The sequence below is a fragment of the Cylas formicarius genome, unplaced genomic scaffold (assembly GCF_029955315.1).
Source record: "Cylas formicarius isolate icCylForm1 unplaced genomic scaffold, icCylForm1.1 PGA_scaffold_6__28_contigs__length_40554024, whole genome shotgun sequence".
Taxonomy (NCBI): Eukaryota; Metazoa; Arthropoda; class Insecta; order Coleoptera; family Brentidae; genus Cylas; species Cylas formicarius.
In genome coordinates, this window is record NW_026844347.1 from 9,210,785 (window position 1) to 9,237,825 (window position 27,041).

At 34.1% G+C, this 27,041-nt stretch overlaps 1 protein-coding gene across 5 annotated transcripts in view; it reads right to left on the reverse strand.

Annotated features, from left to right (window-relative positions):
• LOC132704037 (leupaxin) overlaps positions 1-27,041 on the reverse strand; it is a 92,806-nt gene that overhangs the window by 17,359 nt on the left and 48,406 nt on the right. For all 5 annotated transcript variants that reach the window (XM_060673662.1, XM_060673665.1, XM_060673664.1 and 2 more), the window contains exon 3: positions 1,097-1,250. In XM_060673662.1, the coding sequence (XP_060529645.1) occupies positions 1,097-1,250 (154 nt within the window). The remainder of the gene's footprint in view (positions 1-1,096; positions 1,251-27,041) is intronic.

Consider the following 27,041-nt stretch of genomic DNA (forward strand, 5'->3'; position numbering starts at 1 on the left):
AATGAAATTTCTTTATTTCTAGCCTATATTTGAGACACCGAGTATAGCGCTGAATAACTGTATTAACTTAAGCAGTTAAATCGTAGTTTAAGTAATACCTGCCAATTCATATATTTAATTAAATTATTATTTATTATTTAATTATTAATTAAATATTAAGTTAAGGCATACTATAATGAATATAAAATGTGTTAAGAATTAACGGCGTGAAGAAATACATACAGAGAGTTACCAAAAAATGCCAAAAAACGTTCGCCTGGATATCCGTCATCCAAAAAAAAAAAAGAAAAAAAATGTGCGATTTTGTTAAAACATTATTTAAAATGATAAAAGGCTAATTCTGCTCTAACTAGACTAAAATTGTGAAGTTCCATCATTCCATCCATTGTGAAGTATATTCACGAATATTATCGTCAAAGAGATATGTAGGCCACTGACCTTCTTGCAGTTTTTGCTAATTATTTTGAAGAAGCCGCTAAAAGTATATTTTTTACTCTTGATTTGTTTTCGCATCTTGCCTTGCTTTCAAGCAAAAAAAAAAAAAAGAAAATAAAGAAAATTGCCAAAATCTATTTTTAAGAATTAATTTTTGGATCCTGTCCATAATAAACTTAGTTCTACGAAGTTAAAACCAAAAAAATGATAAAAATGATCTTCCTTTCAGCTTCCTTGCAGGAATGCTAAGCAAAGCCTATGATGCAAGGATTTTGGCATAAGCCGATTTTCTTTAAAGACTATTTCCATTTTAATATTAACTTTTTTATATTGGAAACTAACCATTTGCAGACCTACGTTTATATGAACTTTTTTCTTTTCTTTTTTGGTTGAATCTCTAGGCGACCGCGTGGGGCCACATGTTTTGAAACAACCTGTATCCGCAAGAAAAATATAATTTTACTTTCTTACAGAAGAAAATAATTTTAGGTTATGCGTCTCATGCATCTGAAAGGCAGACAGTGTTATCCGATTTTCCCATGCAGGAAACTATTCCATTAAGTTTGAAGAGAAAAAATAAGTACTTTTCAAAAAAAGGTGCCTTTGAATTCCTAAATATTTGTCGAACACTGGGTTAATGTTAATGAAAAACAAAACTTACCAGGCATATTCGCGTATCGACTATTACTGAGGTCTTCTAGTAGATTATCCAATTCCGAAAGGTTATTGTTAAAATGTCGTTTTTCTACGTGGTTAGGCCCGCCACTTTGGTTACTTCGCGTACCCGATAACGGCTGCGTTTTGCCATAGGTACTCTGCAAAGAAGAAAATAATACTAAACGTAAGTTCACACCATTCACAGTGGCAGCGCTACATTTTGGCTACAATTCGTATTATACTCGTTATTGTTTATAACTACTTTATAGGTACACTTTTTACGACTCACCCACCAGCATTGTGATTAATCCATAAAAATTAATAAATTTTAGTTACTCATTAAGAACTACCTGAATTTTTTAGGCGATGCTACTTTACATCTCACAATAAAATTCTACGTTCATGGAATGTTTTAGGTGGGCAAGATTACCTCATGAACCGCCATATTTGGCGAGCATTATTATGTTCGTCCGGAATGCGTATTAAGATTTTGATTGTTTATCTACGGTATGGGTTGGCGGCACCAAGGAGCCTTGTTGGTAAAAGAAAAAGTTACAGTCGAAAAGTGACCACGATTTATTTTATAAGAAATCCTTTATAGCTATTTTTTCGGGGGTTTAGGTCGCAAAAGTTTTCCTGTTTAGAGATTGTTGTCGATACACCGAATATTTTAATCAATTTGAAACTTTGTTGTTGCAAGTTGTATATGGATGCAGCCGAAATTAATCTTTGGACAAGTGCGTACTAGTAGTTGTCAAATTGTCAAAAGAAGAAGATTAAAAAAAGATTGAGTTTGGTGCAGCTTATGCAGTCCTTAATATAAGCATATTTGACAGAAAGCGGGTTTTACCGCTATAGCTATTTCAGAAACTCGGAAAAAATGGAGCATTTTCTCTTGGGCCATTTCCCATTTCCCTAATGCCGTGCTTTGTCGCCCCTACTGGGATATCCGGTATTAAAAGTAACCTGAGATATGGCAGTGTCAAAAAAACATATTGTCAGAACATAGAGCGTCCATAAAAACAAAGCAAACTTTATGTAATCAAATAAAAACTAGCTTTTAGACTGTCAATTGATTTCAATTTAAGAGTGTGTGGGAGTGGAGACCACCTTCATGCGACTTTGATGGTTAATCAGTTCGAAGCATTCGGTAAACGATAACGATTGAAATAAACTTGAAATGGCTGCTGACACCGGTATAGGTTTTTCGGAAGAAAAATTTCTTAATATAGCAAAAATATATTTCCAAACACAATTTAAATAAATCACACTGCATATACGGGTAATGTCTGTTCATAGATATAAGAAAAAGGATTATCCAAGGGTGGTCATTAACATATAATACAACAAGATTATTACCTAAAGTTTCGGAATTTAAATTCAGGTAAAATTGTGGTCCGTAATAGAAAATAATTTTATACCCACCTGTGTTTAATATTCTTTGGTTTGGTATACTACTTAGTTTAAGTTTATTAGTAATCATTCTTATTTCGTGTGTAATACAGCGTGTGTTGAATCGTGTGCGAATTATGCAAAATATGTGCGAGTCCAGTGTATCTCAGGAGATGCTCCCGCCCAAATGTAGAAAACACTATTCTATTGAACGTGGTGCCAGCAAGCAATCATATTTAGAAGAAACGACCACATTGACGAAAATTCAAACATCAACTGTATGGAAAATTGTGAATAATTCCATTTCAGCCAGGAAAAAAAGAAGCGATGCTGACATTTTCACGAGTGTAGATGAAAGTGATCAATATATAATACGGTGTAAAATTTACCAGTTATACAAGGAACAAAGCGTGCCTACATTAGATATCTTGATTAGGAGGCTTGAAAGAGATGAAACTGGTGTTAAATGTGGCAGAACTACCTTATGGAAGTGTATTCATATTCAACACATGGGTTATAGACTTAAAAAAATTGACAAAAGGCAAGTTTTAATGGAATCTTTTAGAATTAGGAGATGGCGACTGGAATATCTAGAAAAAATTAGGATTTACAGAGAACAACAAAGGCCAATTATTTACTTGGATGAAATCTGGTTCGACACTTATGATACCCCGGAAAAGGGTCGGATTGGCTCAACTGATAAGTGTAAAACAAACGCGCTATCAAAAAGAGGTAAAAGAATAACTATTTTGCATGCTGGCTCTAAAGATGGTTGGATTCCAAATGGACTTTCTCTGTCTGCGAAAAATATTAAAGATTCTTCTCTAGATTACCATGAAGATACCACCGCTGATTTATTTGAAAGTTGGTTTAAAAACAAACTAGTTCCAAACATTAGACAGTTGACTGAAACCCCTTCTTCGAGTGACACAAAAGCAACAATCCAGAACTACATGTTAATAACAACATTTATTTTCACGAAGATTATACCAAAAAGCAATTAATTGAGGTTTTACAAAGCTTGAACCTACAAAAGGAATACGTCTGTGATAATTATGCAAAAAATCTAGGGTATACAGTTTTAAGGCTTCCACCTTACCACTGTATAATTAATCCCATTGAACATGTTTGGCACCAACTGAAATCTGCCATTCGTCGTAACAATGTTTTCCGCCGTATTAACTCCAATGTCCTCAAACTTATAGAAACCGAAGTTTTTAACATCTCTCCACAAAGTTGGGCAAATTCTGTTAAACATATAGAAAAAGCAGAACAATCGTATATCCATATTGCAAATGATATAGAACAAATAATAATTAGAACAGGCGATGATAGCGATAGTGATACTGATATATTATGTGAATAATTTGAAGTAATTTAAGTAGGTAATAAAAATTATTTGTAGTTTTATTTTAGATTTAAACATAAATACATACATAAATAAATAAATATTGTTTAGTATCTTTCCTAAATAATTAAATTCTAAGCAAAGTACGGATCTGTTCGGCCATATTTCATTCTTACAGCTTGCCCGGGTCGTTCCTTAATTCGTATCAGTTAGTCACTTTCTTATATCAATGAACAGACTTTACCCCAATAGTGCGTCAGTGGTTGTTAACTATGTTTTTTAAGATTGCAAATTTAAAAAATATATAAAAATCCGAAAGAATTCAACATATTGATGAGAGCTCTATAAGATAATGTTACGTTATGTATCTGTATATGAAGTTAGAAAATATAAAATTTCTCTTGTGACAACTTCTGAAACTGGTGAGTTTTGAAATATTATAATCAGCCCACTTGTGAAGTAACTTCCCTTAAGCTATTAGAATACTTATTCAAATTTTAATGAACAATGTAAATAATTATTCATTACATATGAAATAAGGACAGTTCCATGTATATTTAATTTTCAAACTTCTGTTGATGTTCGTACGCTCCAAGACTGCCCAAGGAAATCGGATTCACGTAGGTATGACACCTGGAGAGCAAATAATCTCGCCCTTCCGAGATACAGGTTAAAAAATCGAAAAAAACTCTCCTCACATAAAACTTTATACCAATCTTTTAAACTTTTAAGAGAGGAACGTTTTAACCATAAAATTAAACGTTTTCTTTTAAGCACAGCGTAAGTGATTTTTTTGAAGAAAGCATCGGTCATGACTTGTGGCGGGGCTCTGTACATTGATTGTAAACGTTTGTTCGGTGCTATATGCATATAAATCGATATTTTGATTTTTTTGTTCTGTTAGGTTAGGCGATATTATCAACAATTTATGTAATAACTTTTTTTCTGTATGACTTGTTACAAACAATGATATTTTATCTATCTGCCTGGACTTTCACACGAATCCCTATTTTATCAAAACTTTCTCTTAACATTCTCAAAAACGGTTTAAACCCTTTTAAATCATATCTAAAAAAAGGTTTTAACCTCCCTTTATTTTTATTTCCTAGCCAACACCTGGTTCACCACCTTCTTTTAATGTTAGGTAGCAAAATATCAATTTAATAACAATTTCAATTAAATAAGGACCTATTATGAACAAATGCTGTTCAAACGCGATAAAAACAGTTAAACTAACCTAAAAATACTATGACATTTTGTGAAGTCAAATTGACGCCGTTCCCAGTGTAAATATTCCGTAAAACGCTTCATGAAGAAGTTCATGATTTTATTGTCAGTATTTAGTATTAATATTAATTTTTTTTAAATTTTTCTCGATTTTTCATATGAATAACACAAACGTTATTTATAATTCGCCAGTGTTTTCTATTGCGAATAAATCAAATTCTAGGTCACGAACAAATACAGCTCTATAGTAAGTAGGCAGGTGCAGTTGTTAATTTATATCATATTTATCTATAATCTTCTATATTTGTATGCCGGCCAATTTAATTTGTTTAATAAAGGTTAATTTATGACGATAATTAATATGTCCATCGTATGCAAACACATGCGTTTGGTCACAGAGTTTAATTTTGCAAATTGCATCCAAATTTATTTGCGTATAAGACGAAAATTCTAAACATTGCGATTGCCAAAAACTGGGAAGTGCCGACAGGTTTCCTTGCAGTAATTTATACACTCGATATATTTTAAAGCTATTTATGATCAAATCGTGTATAACAAAGTAATGGATTTACAAAAATGTGCTTTTAATTCGGAAATTTTACCATTTCAGACACTAAAGTCGAGATCTGGGTAACGGTAGGTCCTAGAGGACCGCCATTGGTACAGAAATGATCAGCGTCGAAAAAAATTTTTTTTTGTCTGTCCGTCCTCCGTTCCCTGTTCCAGGGTTTTTTCAACGATAACTTCCGAACGGTTTGAGCTATACCCTTCAAATTCTGCTCCTTTTTAACCGTCCACGGGGTGCATAAGATATGTAAAAATGGTTGCGTTCAAGCCTCGGCGTCCATCTCTTTGTTCTTTTTTCGATTTTCGACTTTTTCTGGAGGTTACTATGAAACACGATAAGTGTCCGAAATTTGAAGCTGTAGATTTCAAAATTTTCAGGCATATAACGTTTGGTCCCCTAACGGAAGTTATTCAAATTAGGGCGGGTTGGGCGGTCGGGAAGTAATTTAAAAAAATTAAAAATCGCGCTTGGAAGGGTCTAACGAAAAATTCATTTCTCGAAAACCGTTTATTCAAACCGAAAAAATTTTGAACGAAAAGACGCACAAGATTCGGCTCCAATAATTGTTGATAATTTTTTAAGAATGTACAAGGTGTGCCGCATTTTCAAAAAAAACTGAAAAATGGGTATCCCTAATAGTGAAAATTGGCAATAACCAAAACGATACAGTATTTGAGATCTTAATTTTGCTTTAGATGACGATATAGCCCGTATAGACAGCTAAAACTTTTGTATTTAAGGTTGTCACCTATTGTAAAGGGTGTTCCCGATATTCCGTACTATATAACAAATCTGATGTGTCCTAAATTTGGAGATATCGACTCCCAATTTAAACAGTGAAAATTGGGTGCAATCAAAGTTCACCAAGTATTAAAAAAAAAGATTTTTTTTGGTTAGACACGGAAGATCCAGTGATATAACATTTATTTCAGGCATTTTTTCGATTATATACAGGATTTTCCAAGAGCCAGAAAATTGTTCTTTTCCAGAGTAAAAAAAAATTAACCGCGAAACAAAAATTGTAAAAAATATGGCCAATCGGTTCGAACAATGTCATAGGCCGCATCAAGAGCTACAATTTTTGTATTTGCAGTTTTCGTCTATCACACACGCTATTCTAGATATTTGAAAAAATCTATATGAAAATCCCCATACCTCAGATTCAGTCAACATGCGATGACGTCATTGATTATTACGGCGCACAGCATGGTTTCAGAAAAAACTTAGTTTTTCGAAAACCATTTACTATTTTGGAAAATTTCATGGACCAGGAAACGTGGGAGATCCAGGGCTATAACTTCCATTTCAGGAAATTTTTCAATTATGTACAGGGTGTGTCGATTATGGGTAAAAATATCAAAAAGACGCTGAAAATTGCGTTCGTTTATAAATTATTAGCCGTTATTGAAAAAATATAAAACTTGTAAAAATTTAGTCCAAACAGTATTGTAAATTGTGAGGAAAAAGAGTTTCAGATTTCGTGTATCATAGAGGGTGCGTGAGATACTTGGAATAATATCATTGGAAATCGTTATTACTTACGCACAATATAATTACATCGATCTTGCGAAAGTTCCATAGTGGTCCGCAGAAGAACGATAGAAAAATAATGCGTCCCTCTAGCACAAGAAACCGCGAAGCCATTTTTCGAAAGCAATCTTGTTAATGTTAGAGAGTATACTGGTCAACCTACTCCTTAATTTCTTTAATGCTTTTTATAAGTACATTTTGAAAAGTCGAGAAGTTACCGAGCACCCTTGTCTCAGGCCACCCGCAGTAGATATTTCTTTCAGTGCTGGGCATAGCTTATTCAATGGCACAGTTCAGTTTAGTTGAGAATTCATTTTGTTCTTCGGGTTCCTCATATTCGTATTCTATTCTTTGCTTCAACACTCTAGCATATTTCTATATAGTTGGGTCACTGAACTCACAACACTAGCACCTCCGTATTTTATGCAATCTTTTCTTCTTGCTAGCGAGAGACGGAGTCGATGGCAGTTATATGCAAAGAAACTGAGTACATGGCCATTGGTGACAACGATTAGAGTGATCTAAATACTGAAGGTGGAGAAACAGAGACATGAACTACGGAATGGGCCAAATATATGATAACCAATTTTTGAGTGAATATGCACTTATGGATGAGAAAACTGGGAGTTTACAAAACGGAATACGGAACGATTGTTGGCTGCAGAAGACGATTACTAGAGAAGAAGTAATAGAGTTTTCAGGATGGAGCACGTAAGAAAAGAGAGGAAATAATTATAGTTGCTTCCATTCTGGAAACTATAGAAACTAAAATGCTCACTTGATATGGACATCTGCAGAGAAAATAGATGGCCAAAGAAAATTTAGAATTGGGTTCCTTCAGAATGAAACAAAACAGGAACAGCACCAAAAACCTGCAAAGATGATGTACACAAGAGAACTAAGTTGGCAAGAAACCTAAATGAAGGATATTGGTGGAACCGTCGTGAATTGAAATAGAAATGCGAGAAACGGTGATATATAAAAAAAAACTCCATTATCAAATGAGTCATTTTTTCCGGGAGCAGTGACGTTTCAATTAATACACTCTCAACTCAACAAAAAATCAAATAGGTATTTTATATGAAGACTGTTACCCTAACCTCTCAACTAATTCTACTTTACTTAGGTAACTTCGAGGATATGAATTCGAATGTTTTTGAAGCCTATTTTGGTAAACTGATAAAATAATTTCAGACTGATTCAGTAGTAGTTATGGATATCACTGACGAAGCATATCGAAGTATCCAGCTTCAACTTAACCACCGAAGATATTTTGATAAAGATGGAAATATTACATGTAGCAAATTATTTTATGGGATACGCCGTGAAAGATACAGCACAAAAACATGGTGTTACAGTAAACACCGCCATAACACCGCCGAGTAGCAATTTGTAAGAAGACCCATCACAACGACTTTAAGCTTCGGTTCGATCAAGCTATTTTGGTAAACTTTAAAGAAGAAAACCAGTCCAGCATGTCACTAAAGATTAGAGAATGTGAAATCTTGACTACTTAATGGATCGGCCCATCGACTTGTTAATAACAACATCATCATTATTAGATGACGAGGATGATGAATAACACTTAATAATACAGTGTGTCAAATTTTTGTTGGTATTGCAATTACTAATGGAGATAGAGCGATAAGCTCTTCGCAATTGCTTGATGGTTTTGCTTGGAGATACAAGGTGAAACAAAAAAATTGTCAATTTCCTTGTGTACTTTAAATTCACTGTTTCGTATTTACGTAGAATTATTTATTGTTTAAAAGAGAATAACACAAGGATCTCTAAAAGTTAATAGGTACAAAAAGTTACAGTTAATTCTAACAGAAACGCTGATTTGTGGGAAATTTTCCCGAAAACCGATGAGAAGGCAAAAAATTGGTATTCATCAATGAGAAATAACCTGTTTAAGAATGGGCATCATCCCTGCACAGATATCGCTTTTGAAAAATTTATGATTGCGTAAATATATTTTTTTTAAATAAATACATATATTTTGACATTAAGAATAATTAACTTGTTTTATATCTTAATTTATTTAAAGTTGAAATATTATTATTATTACAAAAAATACAAGTAGAATTTTGTGCAAAATTTGCGAATTGTTTTATGCGCAAAATAAATCAGAACGGAAGTTTCCAGACACATGCCAAACATGTATTTAATGAAACACCACTTTTTTTTTAAGTTCATTTGACCATTTTAATAAGATTTCAAAAAACGACCTCGTAAATATCTAAAGAAGAATTCGCACAACAAAATTAGCTTGAGCAGTTTTTTAAATGTTTTCTATTTTTTGTATTCCGTAGTTTCAATTTTTTTCTGATGATAATAATAACAATAATAATAATAATAATATATTACATACAATTAGATTAGGATTAATAGAAGAATATTTTCTAAAATGGCAAGAATCATCGGTTTATTTCTAAAAAATAGACAATTACACATTTTTCACAAGTGTATAAAAAGCAAAATCGATTTTTTTAAAATATATGGGGTGCTCCCTTGAGAAAAACATAACTTCAGCTTGTATCTTAAAAATTAGCAATTTTGATAAAAAAAAATACTTACAAAATATACAATATACACATATAAATGAAAAACATGGCCAAAAATGGGCCTTATAAAAATACAATGGCGTTCTAAGGCACCTAAACGTGTTCCCTAAAGCGTAGTTTTGAATTAAGGCATAATCCAAAACCATAATTATATATAATATATTCTTTCCAAATCGCGAAATGTGAAAAGATTTAAATGGATTAAGTTTCAAAATATGCTAAATTAAAGAAACTATCTAAGCTATTCATTTAAGACTAAGGAAATCAGAAGTAAATTGGGGTGTCGCCAGCATAGAAGTGGGAGCTACAACGGAGAAGATATCTGTTTTACGAATATCCTACCGGGCTGCCGCTTGGTAGCATTTGCACTCAATAAAAAGGAGGAATTTTGCAATGAAATCAACGCCAACCAATGAAAGTGGCTGAAGTATTCGTTGAGTCACTTTCATTGTTCATTGTTTTTTAAGATTGCAAATGCTTATTAGAACCGACACATTGTGCTATTTTAAAACTAAACACCACATTTTGCGGATGCTTAGCAAACGAATGAACGTCTAATCACAGTTTTTTAATAGATGCCGAAATATTAAACCGAATAGGATAGTGTCAATTCTACTAAATTGTAAGTCTAACTTTTCAAACAGATCTTTTAATGTTATAAAAAATAATAACCGTAAATTGAAAAATTGTTACTTACAATGCATCCACGTTCCTCGCGCTTCCTTTCGAATTTTTGAGACAACATTCTTACTTTTTTTAACGCGTTCATTATGAAGCTTTACGTCTAACTGATTCAAATCGATTTAACTGAAGACACAAAAATGTGGACCAGCGATAAATAGTTTACACGATTCTAATTGAATTTTGGGAAGGAAAACTGATGAGTTTTCGAGCCGAATATTAAAGATTATTATTTTTGCTTTTGCTCGTGAGGTTGAAGGCGCGAAACAACATGTTTAAACCTCCACGAGATAAACTTTTAATAAGTTGTGACGTTGTCCAACTTGAAAATACGCATTTTTTTTCTAAATTTCAATCCTCTAACACATCTCTTCTTAACATGCCCTACACGTAGTGCGTTGGCTACTATCTCAAAGACAAGGTTCTACTAATAGCAGAGTGACAAAGTTCACCAGCCCAATGTTTTATATTACGCAATCAGGATCTACTTAAGACCGACACCTCTCCTGCCCTCAATATTTTAACTGCGGGATTTTGTACTTTGCTCCACCGAGGTAGTTAATTTTACGATTTTTAATTACTACAAAAAGCTCTCTCTCTCTTGCCAGCTTTTCTGAGAATCTCCTCATTGTGAACACGATCCACCCATGAAATTCGGAGCATTCTCCGTATGATGATCACATTTCCAATATCTCTAGCCTATTGAATGTCGATGTTTTTAGGGTCCAGCTTTAGATGCCATCAAATAATATCGACCATACATAATACTGCACCACTCTATAACGGATCTTAAACAAAAAAGACTGATTTCAGAGGAAGGGTTTGAACTTAATAAATGTCTTGCCTGTTGGATTCAGCATTCTATTTCTTGTTGTGGATCCCATGCAATACCAAGATATTTAAATGATTTAATCTTCTCCATGGAATCGGAAATTAATATATATAGTTGATTTCTTTACTGACTGTCTACTAATAATCATATACTTAGTTTTCGAGATGTTTATATTCAAGCCTCTATTTTTCCAACACTGTCTATTTTATTCAGCATGTAGATCTTCGCTGTTATCAGCAATTTGACAGTGTTATCGGTATAGCGCAGGTTATTAATTGGAATACTATTTACTTTAATTCCACAGAAGTATTTCAAATTACTTTGTAACAGTCTCCCCCTCCAGTCCGATTCGAGTTGTTTGATGTCAATACAGATTTTGGATTATCCGAACATCCTTATGTTGATCCAGTCAATTTTGCACCAAGGTGTTCATACAGAATACTGCCTCTCTTATATCAAGGCCATTTTTAAAACCGAACTGCCTTTCCCCACTCAAATCTTTCAACTTTTTGAATATTCTGGTGTGGAGAACTCGAAGTAGCAGTTTCAGAAGATGACTTATTAAACTAATTAAGCGGTGGTCTTGACATTTTACGGCGTTGGAAGTCTTCGGGATCATTATAAACGTTGACTGTAACCATTCCGAAGGGATGTTACCTGTGTCATTAATACGATTAAATAATTCCACCAAGATGTTCACATTTTTATCATCTAATGACTTTAAGGCCTCGATGTTAATGTCATCTGGACCTGGCGCTTTATGCATTTTTGCAGTTTTATGTGCATCTTTCAAAATTAGTTGGCCAGATAGACCCTCGATTGGGAGCTTACAATTTGGTTGCGTGGTCTATCTTCTTTGAAAAGATTGAATACGTAAATCTTCCATATTCGCGACAGCTCTTCTTCCGATGTTATGTTTCGTTTTGCTCATTTCGTATTCTAGGTTTATGCTGTTTCCGATATAGGTATGCTGTTTCTTTGACTTTCTTATGTCAGCCAAACGAGTCCCCTTTGTTCGTTAAAGCTCCAACTTCATCGCAGCGTTCTTCCATCCACTGTTCTTTTGCTCTTAACTTGATCTTAACTTGGATCTCTCGTTCAATTTGAGTATACCTATGTTGATCGGATATTATATTGCCTCCGGACTTCCATCAAATCCAAAATTTCGCTAGTCATCCACTCCTGCTTCTTATGCTGATCTTTGGTGCAATATCTGTGTTTACGTCTACAATTGTTGATTTAATAACATGCACAATGTATTCAATAATATTTGCATTCTCACTTACCAGCGCTAATCTTAGCGTACAAGTTTCTACTGTTGATATGTCTCATTAGCTCTCTTGTGTATAATATTTTACTAGATTTATGTTGAATCTTGGCCAATTTAAGTTTTACGTTAGCTATGAGGGAACTATGATCAGACGATTAGCTATCGTTTTTACATAGTTGCAAAATCGTTTGTTTATGAGAACAAAGTCAATCTGATTTCTAATTATTCGACTACGGTTATCTGCAGGTGCTCTCCAAGTGTTAAGCATCGAAGAGGGAGCTGGAACCATGTGTTAGATACAACTAGTTCTCTTTCTTGACAAAACTCGGTTAACAGGGTAGTTATCGAACGGTAGGGACGTGCTCTAGAATAAATTGTGTTTATTGTAGTTTGTCGGACGGAAATAAAACAAAAAACAATCGGGACAAAAACGAGTAGATTCTCTGAAGGAGATTTATATATTTCTATAACTGACATAAATAAAAGTGTACTTGCACATGGTGAAAAAACGTTAAACAAAAACAACCAGTGATAAGCGTACCAGACAAAAATCATTGCTCAAACATCAAAAAAGTTAGAAGCCGTTAGTAGAGTGGATAATGCCAAACTATTAAAAAAGGAAATTAGTTTAAGGGATATTGAAGTTGCAACGAATCTCAACGAACAAAATTAAAGTTAGCACTCGAAAATAAAACTAATATGAATGTAAAAGAAGTTTCTAGTTATAACTCAATGTTCGCAATAACAATTATTGAAAAGGGACTCTCGGATATCTAATTTCTTGAGGAATTAATTAGACTTAATCCAGACATTGAAGTTGAACTATAGTCAACAGGTATAATCAGTAAAATAAAAGTAATTACTAAACAGCAGTGCCGGAATCCATCCAAAGAGAATTGTATTTTGCAAGTCGAGCCTGATATTGCCAAATGGTTTTTAAAAAAACAGGTAATTCATTTCGACCTACTCAAAGATTATGTCCAAGAACATCTAAATTTAGCCCTAGGTTTCAATTGCTCTGGAATCGGACAAGTAGTAAAGGAAAATCGTGCTGTCAAAAATGTGGCGGTGAGCCCTAACTGTTTGAAAATGAAATTTAAAAAGGAAGGCATTTGCCATTCGGCAAGAGAGGTAATCTCTGCATACTAGAGAAAATTGGGCCTGTACAGAACTAACGTTGACTATTCAACTATTTCTAACCAAAACTAACCAAAACTGACCGCCCATAATCCATCCACGGGCGAAAATGATAAAAAAACAAATGGTTAATAAAAAAATTGAAACAATCAGGCAACGTAACTGATAAAATAAACTTCATGATAGCCGAACACAGCAAACGTAAAGTAGGTATTATGTTGGGAGTTAAAAACTTTAAACTGCCGTCTATGTTTTGCCGATAAGAAAAACAACATGGTGGTGTGGGATCTACGTGCATCGATCAGTAACGTATAGAGCTAGGACCAAACTAAATAAGCTATCGATAGTTAAGACCTTCGAGTGTGCAGCAATTGAATGTCGTCTTGGAATGAGGGATGTAATAGACCTAAAAATATTTTTTAACAAAATGGAACTCTTCAAAATAACGAAATTGTGACCGAGTTTGTAACATTAACGAAATCATTCGATTTATTTACTGTATTTCAAAACACTAGTGTAACAACTACGTCGGGAATTTGCATTGGCAATATATTTATTAAGTCGGATTCGGTCAAAACGTCTGTATCAGAGTATTATATTTCTGATCATGCAGCTGAGACAATTATCGTCGATACACACTCAGACTGTACTGTACTCCCTGTATATAAGTGCTTTTTTCAAACAGAAAGAAAGGTTGATTTTCTATGTTCCTTAAAAATACAGGTTGGACACACACGTACACGAGTGCCACAAAAAAGATGTAAATGGGCATGAACACTTACAAACTTCATTTTAATCAAAACTTCCCTCTTAAATTACTAAAAAATAAGGTAAAAAGGACTAAAACTTATAAAGTCCGAATTATAAAATCTGACAGTACAACGAAATCCATGTGGGAACAACTAAAGAAATTACAGGAAAAACCAAAAATAACGACATTCAAATAGAGGGGATTTCTGAAAAGATACCTAATGAATATAATAAATATCTAGCATCAAGAATGCCAAATATTCTCGAATATGTATCATTGTTAATATAATACCGAACAACCACTCAATGTACACATACACAATTAAACACAGCAGTGGCATAGACGAAATACCAACGAGTATTATTAAACAATCTGTCAGTGAGTTAAAACATGTATTGTACTTTTTAATTTAACATTCCCGGATGAGTTAAAAATGTCACTTATAAAACCATTATTTAAAAAGGGTGACCCCCCAAATGTTGGACAGCATCAGGCCTATCAGTTTGTTACCTGGCTTTTCTAAACTGCAAGCTACTGCACAACAATCAACATGGTTGTTTAAAGGAAAGGTCAACTCATACAGCAAATTGCCAATTTTTTAAAATATTATTGCAATTTGTTAAAGGAGGGGAAACAGCAACTGGGATATTTTTAGACCTAACCAAGGCTTATGACTGTCTAGACAGAAATTTACTTCTACGGAAACTGGAAAGTTACGGAGTTAGGGGCAATGCACTTGAATGGTTGAAAACATTTAATGAGAGAATGCAAGTCGTAGGGCTTAACAAATATGGTGAATTCAGTAAGTCTGGAATCCTACCGAAAAAGTATGGGATTGCACAGGGTAGTATTTTGGGGCCACTCTTATTTGTAATGTTGACCTTTATCTTGTCTCAGAACAACCAGACCATAATTGTTGAACGATAGCAGTACTTTTTTCATACCAATAAAAAATTGGTTTAATCAAAATAAACTCATCCCAAACACAAAAAAACGAACGCAATACTTTTTAAAACGAAAAGAATTGGGAAATATTGCGAAGTTTAAAATCGAGGAACATACATTTAATATTATAGATTATGTCAAGTTTGTGGGTGCGGACTGGGCATGTCATATAAATCAATTGAAATTTAAGCCTTTTCCAACATATAAGGAGTACCAATAGAGCAACAAGAGCTGACAATTTCAATTACCCTGCTTTAGAGATTCTTTAAGTAGATAGTAGAGATCAGGTTCGGAGGTCACTAGACTATTCAGTTTTAGAGATTTAGGGACACTCCCCATCTCAATCATTTTTTACTCTTCTAACCATAATAGTAGACATTAATCACGCCCACCTTGTTGATGCGTAGGACTTGAGAGATGTATTTTTAAGAAGCTAGTCCAGATCAAGGTCGGGGTTCATAAAAACTTTTAACATTTGAACCATAGGAGTAGACGTTAATTACGCTTGCCCCGTTAATGCGTAGGGCTTAAGAGATATTTTTTCAAGTAGAAAGTCGAGGTGAAGGTCGGGAATCACCAAACTATTCGGTTGGGGATATTTGGAGTATGCTCTGCATTCCGATTCTTTTTTACTCTTCGGTCCCTAGGACTAGACGTTAATTACGCCTGCCTCTTTGATGCGTAGGGCTTAAGTAGATAGTAAAGATCAAGGTTTGGGTGACCAAACTATTCAGTTTCACTCCGCATTCCAGTCCTTTTTCTCCTCTTTGAGCCATACGAGTAGGCGTTAATTATACCTGGACCTCTTCGAACCCAATTATTCGGTTTGAAGGATTTGGAGTACTTTACGCCTCCCGATCCTTTTTTATCGTTTGAACCATGCGCAGACCTTTAGAGATATTTCTTTAGATAGATAGTCGACCAATCGAGGCGAAGATTAGGGATCACCAAGCTGTTGAGTTTTGGAGCTCTAATAAAAATTAACCGACAAAGAAAATTATAATAATCGGCGAGATCAAATAGTTTTCGGCATTTTTCGTGACGGCGCGTATATTACCATTAAACTCGTGTTTATTATGGTCCGCCCGACGACTTGCTGTGGCGTCGTGTGCAATTTCTCCCACTCCGATTACGAACTACGTCCGTCTCTCTCGATCGACGGTCCGGTCGGTGTTCTCGCCATTTTCGAATGTCTAAAATACAATCTATCGCACCAAAAACGGCAAGATACGTTCTCTAATCACTCGCCCTGCTCTGTTTCGGCGAAAAATACGGCGATAATCGACAAAAGGCGACTGTTTACGTTTAATTTAGTCGCGTTCTTGGCATGTCCTGCATTCGACTTATTTAAAGATCGGACCACTTGTTGATCACAATCAACAGGTGGTTGGATGTTTGGGATACGGAAAAAAAGAAGCCGGCCGCGTCCGCGTCTTTTTCTCCTCAAATTCTGGTGATCCGCGTGGTATGGTCTTTTGAGCGGTGTCCTGAAATTTATTTTTAGCATATTTATGGTTTCGGATTACCTGTTAAAAATAAATTCCAAGACGTAGTCTGTTTTTGTACGGGATTCCGAACTTTCAAACGAATCTTTCGAGTATTACTACGAGGTGGATCGCAACAATAGGAAAAATATTAACTAATTAGTGTGTGAAAATGTTCGAACACCACCCACTACTTTCCTTTCAGAGATAGATCAAAAGACTTGAATGCGTGTCGACTTTAAGGCACTATTCTGTCTAAATATGGCTAATATTAGAATTTTTTTGCAGAATATTACGTCCCTGGTGGCCATTTCAGAAACTCCCATTTTATTAACAGAATTTCCCCTCCGCTAATCATTGGCTTTACTGTCATTATTTTCGCCAAAATCGATAAAAAATAATATCAAGGCTGGTTAGATGAGCAGCTATGCTGGATCTCCTCTCCAAGTGTCTTTATTTACTGTGTTACAAATCCCCTAAATTATCAATTAAGACATTTTAAACGAATTAGACACGTTCTTGTTATAAAACTTTTTCTACCATATTTCACAATTTCTTCAATACTTCACAATTTCTGACCAGAACAATCATAATGTCCTAGTGAATGGAAAGAGGCTAGGATTTTGCAGTTGCCTTCCTACATTCCACAACATTCGGCTTATAAGTGTTCTACCAACATTACGCTAGTTACTTAAATAAATTTACGGGAATTCCAGCGAACTCAATATAAGTATTGTTGGACTATTGCAACCATTCATATGGTAAAAATGTATCAACATAACATTTTGTAAACTTGTCTAGCCATAGTCTCTATAAGCAAATCGCCCCATAAAATCACACTAGCGAATCATACTTAAGGTGAAATCGAATATTAACTGAAAGTCTTACTCGCCTCATTTCGTCTGTCTTTTTCCACTCTTGAACTGTTCAGTTCAAATGACGTCGCGCAAATTCCAGCCTGGTAATGCGATTTCTCTCAAAAACCAATGGTTTCTTGACTAGATGTCTGCTGCAAAGTTTCTCCTCAACTAATCGTTGTAATAGTTCTCGCACTAACTTGCAGTTCAGGAATTTAAGGAATTATCCTTAGTCCTGACATACACGAATCTCTTTGGGAAATTCTTTAGATTCTTTTATCAATCCAAAATATAGTTTCTCCGGGATTTCCTGATTTTAGTATTCTTTCTACATGCCCTCTTTCACTATAACGTAAAATAATTCTCCAAACACTGAATTTTGGCAAGTTGAACTGTTTAAAAATAGAGTTTACTACCATTTTGTTATATCAATAGATATGCCATGAGCTGTTCTTGTTAATTATTCTATAGTTTTAAGTTGTCTTACGTATATTTCTAGCAAATAAATACGTTTTAAAGGGATCGGTATTATAACAGGCGCTACCAACAGGAGATCCTGATTTTGCCTACCGCCGGTACCTCCAGTTCTTGTGCACCCAACGATCGAGACAATCAGTAAGTAGGAGTAAAGTTCTACCTTACACCAATGCCTTTATAGAAGTTCCTTGGTTGTGGCGCTACGGAAAATATCTGCTTTATGGATTCATCTTTGATTACATTCGTCCTGATTCTATCCCAGCAGAACCAAATGAACCCTTGCCAAGCACTTTTCCCTAAGAAGTTACCGGATAATGGATATTATGACGAAAACATCTCGCCTTACCCTACTAAAACACCATTTTCATAAAATCCTTTAATTTAAATAATACTAATTTCACTTTATCAAAGCTGTATAACAATGTTTTGATTATTAGTCCTATAGTGTTGTGGTGCGCCCAATACCTTGTCCCAGTTGTGTTTGTGTTAAAGTGTATTGTCAGAAGTTATGAAGAAGACGAGTGAGAACGGCGAAATGAGTAACTGTGGGGAGACAAGACGGTAGCGGGATACGCTACGCGCCAATTTGGCGAGTATTATTTTTGTTAATTTGTCTTGTTAAATTAAGCGTGTAATTCAGTTTTGAAAGGAAAATATAAAGTACGACATCAGTTGTTGTTTATTTCCGATTGGCTAGCCGAGGCAACACAGTGTACAGGCAAACTAATAATTTATCAACCTCACTTGCGCGCTAAAAGTCTCAACTGACCCTTATGCAACGTATGCAAAACTTGAATGTACGTGAAACACGTAACGTTAATCGGAGAAAACAAGGTGTAACGAACTTCAAAGGAAGTGGTATCAATTTTTTTACCGGCAATGTAGACAATACTGACCTAGAAACAATTACACAAAATTTGCAGATTCGGAAGCAGAATGAGCTTAAATCGATGCGCAAAATTAACTTTTTGGATCAAAAAATGATGAAGCTAATATTTGCAGTTTTGATGCGGTTCTAGGTTCGATATGTGCCGGAGGAGCCGATTTTGACTGGAATGTTTGAAAAATGAAAGAAAAACCTACTATTAATCCAAGAAAGTGGGTTTTTAAGTAGTTATCTGTAGGTTTAATGTAGATTTCAGTCCGGTAAGTTATGAAAATGCAGGTTTTAACTATAATATGCCCGAAATCAATAGCGAAAACCAATTATTTGTCCCAAAAAGAGGGGTTTTAAATAGATATCTGTTTTTCTAAGGTAGATTTGGGTACAATAAGAGGCAAACAGATTCTGACTGGGATCCTTATCGAAATCGGGAATTATTTGACTCAGAAAGGGGGTTTTACACCGATATCTAATGGTTTTTAAAGGTTTTCTCTACTACAATGCTTAAAGACGCCAATTTCTGACTAGCATTTGAAAGATATTGACATGAATATGGAACTCTTTATGTCAAAAAATGATAGTTTGAGCTGATATCTGCAGTTTTGATGCGGTTTTATCTTGACTGGAAAAATGGAAGAAAAACAATCCAAGAAACTGGTTTTTTAAGTAGTTATCTGCAGTTTTAAAGTGGATTTCAGTCCGATAAGTTATGAAAATGCAGGTTTTGGCTATAATCTGCTCGAAATCAAAGGCGAAAACCAGTAATTTGTTCCAGAAAAGAAGGTTTTAAGTAAATAATTATTTTTCTAAGGTAGATTTCGGTACAATAAGACTCGAAAAAGCCGATTTTGATTGGGATCTGCTTGAAATGAGGAACAGAAACCTTCCATCAATCCAAGAAAGTGGGCTTTTAAGTAGTCATCTTCAGTTTTAATGTCGATTTCTTCGCGGTAACTTATGAAAGTGAATGTTTTGGCTATAATCTGCTATAAATGAAGCGCGAAAACCAATTATTTGTCCCAAAAGGAAGGGTTTTCAGTACATATCTGCATTTCTAAGTTAGATTTCCGTGCAATAAGAGGTGAAAAAGCAGATTCTGACTGGGATCTGATCGAAATCGGCAACTATTTGAATCAGAGAGGGGGTTTTACGGAATCTAATGGTTTATTAAGGTTTTCGTTACTATAATGCTTACAGACACCAATTTTGACAAGTATTTGAAAGATATTGACATGAATATGTAACTGTTTGTATCAAAAAATGATAGTTTAAGCTGATATTTGCAGTTTTGATGCGGTTTTAGGTACGATATGTGTCGGAGAAGCCGATTTTGACTGGAATCTGTTTAAAATGAGAAAGAACCTACTATCAAACCAAGAAAGCGATTTTTTAAATAATTACCTGCAGTTTTAATGTAGATTTCAGACCGCTAAGTTATGAAAATGCCTGTTTTGGCTATAATTTGCTGTAAATCAAGGGCGAAAACCAATTACTTGTCCCAATAGGAGGGGTTTTCAGTTCATATCTGCATTTCTAAGGTAGATTTGGGTAAAATAAGAGGCAAAAAAGTAGATTCTGACTAAGATCTTATCGAAATCGGCAACTATTTGACTCAGAAAGGGGGTTTTACACCGATATCTAATGATATATAAGGGTTTTCATTACTAGAATTCTGGAAGACGCCAATTTTGGCTAGTATTTGAAACATATTGACAACAAAAGGTAAAACAACAAGAGCGAAAAACATTTATTTGTCCCAAAAAGAGGGGTTTAAGTACGTATCTGCTTTTCTAGGGTAGATTTGGGTGCATTAAGAGGCGAAAACGCAGATTCTGACACGGATCTTATTCAAATTGGCAACTCTTTGACTCAGAAAGGGGGTTTAACGTCAATATCTAATGGTTTATAAATGTTTGCGTTACTCTAATTCCCGAAGACAAACGTAAGTTAATTGGCAGGAAATATTGACAAAATTCTTTCTAAATTCACAGAAATAAAAACTAACATAAGCGCGATGCTTCTATTGCAAAACCAATATATTGAAATAAATACCCTGCAAAGAACTACCTCCTTTGCACATCTTGAAATTTTAGATCTTGAGATATTAAGTTTGCAAGTAATACAACAATATTTGGCAATATTTAAGAACTCCTTTAGTCACTAACCTGCACTTTGCGCCATTTTCTTTCTAAACGGCATCATTGATTAAAAATGAGATTCAATTGAGCTTATCAATATTGTTCTTGTATTATCAGCATTAGACAGGGCGTCTAGACCCCCAGCAGCTATATTTTATATATATATATATATATATATATATATATATATATATATATATATATATATATATATATATATATATATATATATATATATATATATATATATATATATATATATTTAGTTTTAAATATATCGATATTTGACTTTATCACCTAAATTCTCTTTATTTTTGTCCGATAATTACCATTTTGATATAAAGATGTTAAAGAATAGAAATTAACAAAAGCCGTACAATTATATTACACATTGAAATCTAAAATGATGTGAAACGTTTTAAAAATATATGACGACTTTCATGTCTGTCAGAATACACCCATACCGTGCTTCACGGCCTAGATATGTTCCACGAAACTTGACCGCACAGCGAAAAGCCATATAAGGAATCAATTATTCTAATACAAATTCAATGGGATCGGTTCCAAATTGGTTAAATATGTAACATGGTCTATCATTCGGAGTGTATTTTATTCTTTTATTTCATTTAAATCTAAAATATATAAAATAATACCAGACTCCAAAAACCAACAATAATCTATAAACAAAGATGAAACAACTACATGTCACATAAAATATGTGTATGTAAATATGCATTTTTTTTTTATTTCTTTAATCTGAAGATGATAAAAAAATGGTAACCGGCAGATCACTGTCGTCATAGTTTTTCGCTGGTAGGGATGGATCTGGCTTAAAAAATTGTCTGCCGTTGTTTGTTTTGTCTTCTTGTCTATTTCGTTCGTCAGTGATTTATGACAGCTAATGGCTGACTTACATTTTTTGAAGTTAGTTGTTTGGATACAACAATTCATCAAATGTCGGTTCTGCTTGTAACTAAATGACTTCCTCATATGAAAGGGGTTCCCTATCAGCTTCAATTAGATCAAGCACATCACGTTCGTTCAAACCTTGAAAGACCAGGTCATGTGCTAGACCGAAAATATTTCGCCTACTTTCAGAAAGGAAATTAACTCCTGCAGCAGTACTTTTTCCACATTCTGGCCATATTTTCTTACAAAAATAGTTCATTGTCAACAGCATCGTTGATGTTGCGGTTTTTCCAAAATGTTTACCATTGATTTCCCTCATAAGTTATCGGAATGTTCGGCGTAGATAATACGCCTTAATATAATTATTTGTTGGATCAGAGCTGTATTTTTCGTAAGGTGCAAAATCATGATATCTTTCAATAATTCGATTAAATGTGTAGGATCGAAAAAGTTTTTTTTTGACGTTATAGAGACGTTGACGTTAGGCCGTAAATCGAAAACGTGCTTCGTATGGGCGTATACTTGTTATAGAGAATGAACGAAATGATGTTTTCCGTCGATTGATTTAATTTGCCTCAAATTGAAGTCCCGCGGGAACGTAATTGATTTGTTCGGGTAGTAAACTTCACAACCGGCACATAAATAACTGGTTATATTTCATAGCAAACCAAAACAGATTCCGCTAACGACAATAAGCTATTTATAAACTTTAGTGCAAAAACATAATTTTAAATTAGTGATTGATGACCCTAACTTTCCATTCAGTATGCTCCTTAAAATACACAGTAATTTCTGATTTAGTGCGGAATTTCTTATTCTCATTTCTCATTAGATGTAGCGGACGCACCACTTCATGTTTTAATATATTTTCTTTACATCCTTCAACTTATCCGGAAATCTATAGTCTATTTCAGAAAGGCGAACAACAATTAAACCTCATTAGGGGCTCAAAGGGACTACAGACTGGCTCAACGAAAACTGAAAATGATTTTCCAACCGCGTCACGTTTTTTGATATTCGCCAACACTGAAAATGATATTCCAAATGCGTCACGATAGAATACATGCAAAAAAGGAAAGAATTTTAGTCGTTATGTTTAGTTTTATGACGTACTCCTCTATTAATAAAGCTAATATATTGCGGCTTTGGTGGACCAAGGTTACTTCTCAACTTAAATTGTTTTTTTTATCTATTTTAATAATTTTAATGAGCTTGATGTCAGGTCTTCAAAAATATATAACACATTAGAATTATTTTAAATAAAATTTGCTTGTCAAAATAAGCAGCTTGTGTGTATTTTCGCAAACATTTGGTATTTTTTTCTAAAACGAAAGATAATGTTAACAAAACTTTCATGATTTGCTTAGTTTTTAAAATACAGGGTGATTTTGGAAATTTGATGTTTTGGAGCACCCCTCGTATCTCGGGTATGCTATGAAATGTCGGAAAAGTGAAAACCGTATCCGATATAGATTTTTGCGTAGAATTCGGCGGCGTAGTCATTTTTTTTCTAAATGGTTTCGACTTGTTGAATAAAAATAAAGTTAGGTTTTTTTGAATATCTTATAGGTCAATTTGATTCCGTTTGATATGAGCTTATCAAAAATGTATAACAATATGGGGTTACTTCTATAAATGACCTCACAAAAATGATTTTTTCTAGACAAGTAAAGCCCTTTTTAGAGGATAATTTTGAAAATTGAATTGGTACTAATGGGCCTAACAGGTGGCCTGCGAGGTCCGCTGATTTAAGCGTTTTAGATTTTTTTGTGAATTTGAAGTTTGCGAATGCAACTTCTTCTTAATCTGAAAGCTTTGGAGAGGATTGAAACTGTGTTTAGGTTGTGCGTTAGAGAAAATTGTCCACATTTTGAACAGTTTTTTTAGCTTAATCAATATTTAATAATTTTAATGTTCCTTATCACTTTAATTAATTGTTTTAATATCTATGGTCTCGTTTTGATTTATCTTTTTTTAATAATATATAGGTCATAAAGCCATGTGAAATGTTACAAATAAAATGTTAATATTAAACTAAGTTGGCTTCATGCAAACTATAAAAGTTATCGTGTAAGTATTGTCAGAAATAAATAAGGCAACTATTTAAGATCTTTAATAAATCCTTTTTCCAAGGCCTACCACAAACAGCTTCACGAAATTAAAAAAAAACATTTTCGTGAGGTCATTTATACAAATATCCCCATACTGTTATATATTTTTGAGAAGCTCATACCAAACGCCCATAAAAACAAACTTTTTTTTTCAAATAGACAAAACCATTTAGAAAAAAACTGACTACGCCACTGAATTTTACGTAAAAATCCATATTGGATGCGCTTTTCACTACTCCAACATTTCGTAGGATACCTGAGACACGAGGGGTGCCCGAAACAGAAACTCATATTTGACTGCACACTCAAAAAGAACGACTCGTGTGTGGATACAAATTGTGCGTTCATCGACGGTGTAAACTTGTTGCCAGTTTCATGAATGTATTTTGATACTGTACCAATGGATTTACTGTGTTCATCATTAGCGAATAAGTCTCTTCGTCCATCCTAAGATAATTACGTCAATATATTAATATAAGAAAACCTTCCTCACACAATGCAGGTTTCATTATTTTAGTCTTGATTTTGAGATTTCGAGTGCCAACGCTTCATTCTATGTCATTCAGACAATGAGCAAAACGGCGGATTTTGTCTGTACGCAGACCTAGTATATACGTTTTAGTATGCACCATTCTGCATGAATATATATATATCAATGCGGACATAAACATGCGTTTGTAGTGATCATTTCTTTGAGCATTTTTTTCGATTTGCATGTCTAATTAGGGCTTAACAGGGCAGAACATGTTACCGGCTTTAATAATAATAATTCAATTAAACTCTCAAGTCGATGTCTCAAAATTATTTATAAAATGCTAATGTTGCACGCAGGTGTTTCTCCCACACGAGCAACATCAGGCCTATAAAGCAATTTTTTGGAATAATAAAAAAACTTACATCAATTAAGAATACGCACATACAAAGACATCAACTCAAACACACACAGACACAAAACGGAATGAGACCGAAGCCGTTTGATTTTACCGACATCTAACAAATGAAATAAAAAATATGGTGAAACATGAAAAACATAAAAAAGCACCTAACAAGATTATGGAAAATAAAAACGCATTGACGCAAAAAAACTGTTTTTGGCTTTGGTGATTTCTAATTTCTCAAGTTCAAATTGTCTATTTTTTAGGTACTCATGTAAAACTATGACATTTTTGCCACCTTTAGTCACCTTAGTGTCCTTGTACTTTTTCACAAACTGAGATCTGCGTGATATAAATTTCATTACGATACCTACAGTTCAGAGAATCTGATCTAAGAAAATAATCTATTAGATCCTTAACTTTTATTATAAATTGTTTTAATGTATTGTTGGAGTTTAATCTTAAATACAATTTTTCTTGCAATAATCATAGCAAAATAAATCAGATCTGATCAAAATCAGAAATTTACATTTCTGATAAAAACATCTTCAGGTGTGAAACAATCAGTCCGCTTAATTCCAATTCGCATAACAACTTTACCTTCAGTCGTTTCAAAGGCACTCAAAATCGTTGTTGAGTAACTTGACTTGACTTTGTGGTCACCAAAATTGACAAGGGCTCTTGTCTCGTTATAATGGAGAGGAAGACGTCAATAAGTTTATGCATTTTTTAGCAATGGATGCTTAACAAAATAAAAAGGAATTTAGGTAATGGTTTATGAACACTTAAATTTTTCAAAACTGATATAAAAAAGAGTATACCCTATGAATCTCAAAATACCTTTTATAATATATATATATACATATATATATATATATATATATATATATATATATATATATATATATATATATATATATATATATATATATATATATATATATATTCTCACGTATTGATTCACGGATGGAAAAATGTGATGACACTATATTCCGGGATATCATCCGTTCGCTCGTTGAACTCCGACTGGAATCCTGCATCCGACTGGAATCCTGCAAATCTTGCATCCGACTGGAATCCTGCAGACATTTCGCCAAAATCTCACTTGGCATCTTCAATGCTCGCGCTCCGAAAACACTTCGAACACACGGAGCGCGAGCATTGAAGATGCCAAGTGAGATTTTGGCGAAACGTCTGCAGGATTCCAGTCGGATGCAGGATTCCAGTCGGAGTTCAACGAGCGAACGGATGATATCCCGGAGTATAGTGTCATTACATTTTTCCATCCGTGAATCAATAGGTGAGAATAAATATATATATATATATATATATATATATATATATATATATATATATATATATATATATATATATATATATGTGTCTAATTCTTATTTAAAAACTGCGTTAAAACAAAATTTCTTTCTTTTTTTTTTAGACAAACTATCAATATGATCTTGCCTATCTGCTATTCGTAGGTGTTTGTCTCGTTGTTTAAGGTGCTGATCCCAAGCCTGTTGTACCATACATGAGCGATTTACCGGCAGGACGTGTATCACAGTCCAAGCCATTTCAGGAAGTAAGGGTGAACTTTGCAGGTCCCTTTTCTGTAACGCCCTTAAAGGGCAGAGGGATAAAGACCCAGAAGGCATATGTTTGTATTTTTGTTTGTTTTGCCGTTAAGGCCGTACATTTAGAACTGGTTTCCAGTTTGCGTACTGACGCTTTCGTTGGTGCTTTAAAGCGCTTTATCGTACGTAGAGGACGTTGTAATACTATCCGCTCCGATTGTGGTACCAATTTTATTGGTGCCAGTAGACAACCGGTGGAGATCATGAAAAACGAAGTTGAGACGGAAAAAATCAAATGGTATTTTAATCCACCATCAGCACCTAATTTCGGAGGGTAATGGGATGCTGGTGTGCGTAGCATGAAGTATCACCTGGTTCGGGCAATAAGGCTAAACA